This window comes from Triticum aestivum, chromosome 7D (assembly GCF_018294505.1).
Source record: "Triticum aestivum cultivar Chinese Spring chromosome 7D, IWGSC CS RefSeq v2.1, whole genome shotgun sequence".
Lineage (NCBI taxonomy): Eukaryota > Viridiplantae > Streptophyta > Magnoliopsida > Poales > Poaceae > Triticum > Triticum aestivum.
Genome location: NC_057814.1, coordinates 35,141,217 through 35,146,073, shown reverse-complemented (window position 1 = coordinate 35,146,073; position 4,857 = coordinate 35,141,217). Strand labels below are relative to the sequence as shown.

General features: G+C 53.9%; 1 protein-coding gene across 1 annotated transcript; it reads right to left on the bottom strand.

The window, feature by feature from the left end:
* Positions 1 to 410: 410 nt before the first annotated feature.
* LOC123169130 (NAC domain-containing protein 43) lies at positions 411 to 4,522 on the bottom strand. The gene is made up of 3 exons (XM_044586975.1): positions 3,428 to 4,522; positions 2,996 to 3,339; positions 411 to 1,531 (listed from the first exon to the last, which is right to left on the bottom strand). Exons 1-3 carry the CDS (start codon positions 3,597 to 3,599, stop codon positions 815 to 817), a joined length of 1,233 nt encoding a protein of 410 aa, XP_044442910.1. The 5' UTR covers positions 3,600 to 4,522; the 3' UTR covers positions 411 to 814.
* Positions 4,523 to 4,857: the final 335 nt, after the last annotated feature.

The following is a 4,857-nucleotide window of genomic DNA, read 5'->3' as shown; positions in this document are numbered from 1 at the left end:
CAATGGCATGCACGCCCTCAAAATTATTGGAGCACATGATGTTAATCTGTCAATCGATCGCACACAGTTATCACATCTTCATGGTTGATTTTTTTTCATGGTTAAAACTCACGCCCTTTTCATAGTTTGTTTGTCGACACCTCCATCTGTATCCAATGGGATGCAAACCCTAAAATTATTGGAGCGCATAATGTTAATTTGTCAACAATAGCAATAGTGCACATACTGATCACATTTTCATTGGGTTTTTTTTCATTGGTAAAACTTGCGATATATTCATAGTTTGTGGACACCTCCATCCGTGTCCAATGGCATGCCCACCCTAAACATTACTGGAACGCATGATGTTACTTTGTCGATCGATTAATCGATCACAATAATGCACACACACGATGATCACACCTTTATGGTTGATTGAAAGGGCTTTCATAGTATATACCATGTATATAAGCTATAGGTACACTGTGATGATTAATTAACAATACATATATCCCACATATATTTACTCTGCTCTCCTACCACACGCGGTCCTTTCTCAACCCTGTAATTTGATCCTTCACGTCAGGATCAGCTCCGGTCTCTTGAGTCTCACTCTCACGTCTCTTTGATTGTCTCCTCCCTAGCTAGGAATTATTCACGTACGTACGTACGTACAATACCGGCCATGCACGCACGCATGCATGTAGTACGTAGAGAGGTCGATCGGTCGAGTTAGTGCTACTAGTGCGCGTACGTGCATGCATGCGGCATGACGTGCGTCCCGCGCACTAGAAACACTTTTGACAATTGATTAATTAACCACCGCCATACGTTTTCAATTCATCGTCGTCAAGTCCGCGTGGAGGGACGACACCGACCGCGCCAGGCTCCACAGGTCGCCGTCCCCGGTGCCGGCGACGGTGGCGCCGCCGTGCCCGTCCACGAAGAAGGACGCCATGCTGCTGTTCTTGTTGGCGGACGCGACGTCGTCGGAGAGGCCGTTCAGCTCGTACGAGGCCGCGAGCCGGTCGAGCGAGTCCCAGTCTGTGTTCCCTGAACCACCGCCGCCGCCACCGTACTCGGTTGCCGGCGGCTGGAGGAGCCCGCCGGAGACGACGTGCTCGAGCGGCGGGAGCTTCATGAACCTCTCGTACAGGGTCCCGTTCGGGCAGGCGGTGTTGTTGATCAGATGGTCCAGCGCCGAGCCGGCGGCAGGCTTGGTCTCCTGCTTGCACGGCGTCGTGGGGGAACGGCCATGCATGTAGTGGTTGAGGATGTGGTCGAGCGCGTCGTCGCTGGCGGAGTAGTGCAGCAGCTGGTGCTGCTGGTCCTGCTGCTGCGCCGCCTTGATGTGGTTGCTGATGGTGGTCACCGTGGACGAGCAGTTGCTCTGGCTGCGCTCCATGGGGGCGGCGCCGGCCAGCTTGCTGGACGCCGCTCCGCCGCCGCCGTTCTGGCCTTGGTTCACGAGGATGTTCTTCTTCTTGAACACCCTGCAGATGACCCATCCGTCCTCCTGCGCCGACGACTGGTCCCCGGCCACGGGACGAATCTGCTCAGACGCACAATAATTCGGATGAGATCGATAATATTGGGCCGGCGGTACGTTTGTACTAGAGGAGCACACAAGTCAATCGACTAATCAAGTGCGTGGAGAAATGCTTAAACGTCACATGCATGCAATTATTTGTGGTAATTTAGGTTAGTCTAGACTCTAGTCTGTGTCAAGCTCATGCAATCGTGTTGCAGAATTTTCATTTAAGAAAAAGGGCACCTAGTTAATTAGGCCGGCCACTTAAGAAAGAGTAGTAAGTTTTATCGTCGCAGTTCCATTTGCCGAGATTAACCAAAGAAGTAGAGGTAGCCATGCCCATGCCTACACTAGGATTGATCGGAGATCATATGGAAGAGATTAATTTCCCTCTGCAAGCATGTCACACCACACTACACATCCATGAACCAGCTAAGTAATACAAAAGAAAAGAAGAAGCTAGGGTATGTGTTGACCTATAGAAAGAACACAAGGAAGAAAAGAAGAAGCTAGTGTGTGTTTGTGTTGAATAATCAGCAACGGCACGAACTAGTCACTCAATTATGTGCCTGCCTGCGGCAGATGAGATGAGATCCATGATCCATGGGCACGAAAAGACTAGCTAGCCTTTGCCGATCCATCCAGCTCAAAGGGCACATATCTCCAATGCATGCATGCCCGGTCCATCCATCCATCCATGTCCTGATGTCCATGTGTAGCAGTGCTAGCCTTTGACCTCCGAAAAGAAGCGTACTACGTCTGTTTGTCCGTCTGCTTGTCTCCGCGTGCAAAGCACAGGTCCACTATCCCATTCCAACCTCCCCAACTCGTATAGCATATCAAGTACGGTACCACGTACGTGTGGGCGTGTCAGGGGTTAGGTCCGGAGAAGGAACACGTACGCGTGTGTGGTGTGGGACGGCGATCCTGCTGGTGCAGACCAAGATACTCTCCTCCGGCCGGCAGCCATGGCCCCATGCGAGAGGCGAGACGACCGGCCCGGCCGCGTGCACGCACCTAACCGATGAGTGATCAGATCGCTGTGGCTGGCATTTCGTTTCGCACATGACTGACTGACCCCGGCCCGGGCTGGTCTAGCTACAGTGAAGCTTCGTTCCTTCACGAGCACTGAACCTACTACCACCCACTTCCCCTTTCCGTGACGGCGACCCCTCGAAAGGAAATCCCAGCTCCCACTCGCTAGTCGCAATTATTAATTGTTAAACCATGCATCATGTCATGCGTGTCCCCATTCCCAACCACCACCCGGAGATAATCGTCACCAGACCTTGTCGATCTCGTCTACAGTCGCATATCGGCCACGTGTACATACACGTACGTTCTACGTACGTACATTAAACGCGCATGCAGTGCGCCACCAGCGATCTATCCCCATCCCTGTCGCCCGGCCGGCCGGCCGCCGTGCATGCGGTTCAACGTACTACAGTATGGTACAGTGTGGACTGTACTTGGTAGAGTACGTACCGGGGACGATGAGGTGCCGGAGTAGTAGGTGCCGGCGTCCCCGGCAGCGGCGGGGTTGTTGGTGGCGGGGTTGGGGGTGGGGACGGCGTCGTCGAGGCGGTACTCGTGCATGATCCAGTCGGACTTGTGGCCGTGCGGGGCGCGGCCCTTGTAGAAGACGAGCGTCTTGCGCATGCCGATGCGGCCGGACCCGGCGGCGGAGTAGATGGCCTTGTCCCGGCCGGTGGCCTTCCAGAACCCGGCGGCGGTGGCGCGGTTGGTGCGCGTCCCCGTGGGGTACTTCTTGTCCTTGTGGCTGAACAGGTACCAGTCGTTCTGCGGGCCAGTGCCGATCCGGCAGCGCTCTGCGTTGTTTCCCATGGCCAGTTAGTTCACCATGAGTACGTACGTAGATGCGAGCTAGCATTGTGTAGGGAGAGTGTAAGATCAAACCTTGGATGTCCCATGGCTCGAGCTTGTTGAGGTCGACGTCGGGGATGACGTCGAGGTCGATGCGCTGCGAGGCCACCTTCTTGGCGAGGTAGTAGGTGAGCAGCTCCTCCTCCGTGGGGTGGAACCGGAACCCCGGCGGCACCACCGACTGCCCGTTCACGGAGATGCTCATGGTCCCTTCCTTTCCCTTTGTGCGTGCTGTGCTGTAGTGGTGTTCAGTTAAGGCGATGGGTCGGGAACAAGAGGATGAACAAGACACTGCTGTAGCCGGAGTCCAATGCTCCACCTAGCTACAGCCTACAACTAGCCACCATTGATGAAACGAAACGGGAATTGAAGGAGATAGATCGAAGGAGGAGGGAGCAGGAGGGAGACGATGGAGTCTAGTCGAGGGGAATGAAGTTGTTGCCGGTGATGGGGTACAAGGAAACAATGGCAACGGACGGGGGGCGGTTATATATAGCCACTGATCGAGCGCTCACACACTGCAGTGCCCGGCCACAGCCCCTTCCAGCTGCGGCCAAGCTAGCTAGCTAGTACTAGGCTAGTAGTGGGATTAGTTTCGTTGGTCCGATAGGAGGTACGTTAGGGAAGTGGCACCAACCTTGAGAGGGAAACGCCAAGGCGACGGTGGCCCCCGCCGGCCACAGCAATGGAAGGGAAAGCTGGGAGGAGGGAGGAGGAAGATGGGATTGGAAAGGGTGCGCGGAAGAGGGCCGGGAAAGGAGAGGGGCCAACATCGGGAGCCATGACACGCGACCTTAAAAATCTCCACGAAAACCACACCCCAAACCGAACTGATCCCCTCCGCGTCACCGCCCGCTCTCCCAGTCCCGGGTAAAATCATCAGGCACCATATGCCATGGCATGGCCACCGTAACCACCACTGCAACTACCGCAACAGCACTAACAGCATCCTCGATCAGCGACAGCAACGGTGTCGACGATCTCTCCCTTCTTCTTTTCGTCCATGTTCATGCGTGACACTGTCATAAATTACAAGAGGAAATTAAGCCGCAGAAAGTAAAAGATATGGGTGTGCCAGCCGTTTCTCTCTTTTTGTTCATGTTCATGCGTGATGTTGTGATAAATTAAGAGGAAATTAAGCCGGGAAGGTGGTAAAAGTGGCATTGCTCAATTTCGGTTGGAGGACGGGAGCAGTACTAGATGGCTAGCGATCCATCCATGGCTGGCTATTGGAGGGAGGAAAGCCCAAAGCAATGGAGCAGCTTTCTTGACTTCTCTGGTAAACCGATAAAGAAATGTGTGCGAGCGGATGATTCTGCAGCTCAGTTGTAGTGTTCGATCCTGTGCAAATCTGCCTCCCGCTTTTTCCCTCTGCAGGGGCCAAGAGCGGAGATGGAGACTAGAAATTGATAGAAATAATTGCCTTTGAAAATTATCGATCGCCCAAGTCGTCACAGGAGAAC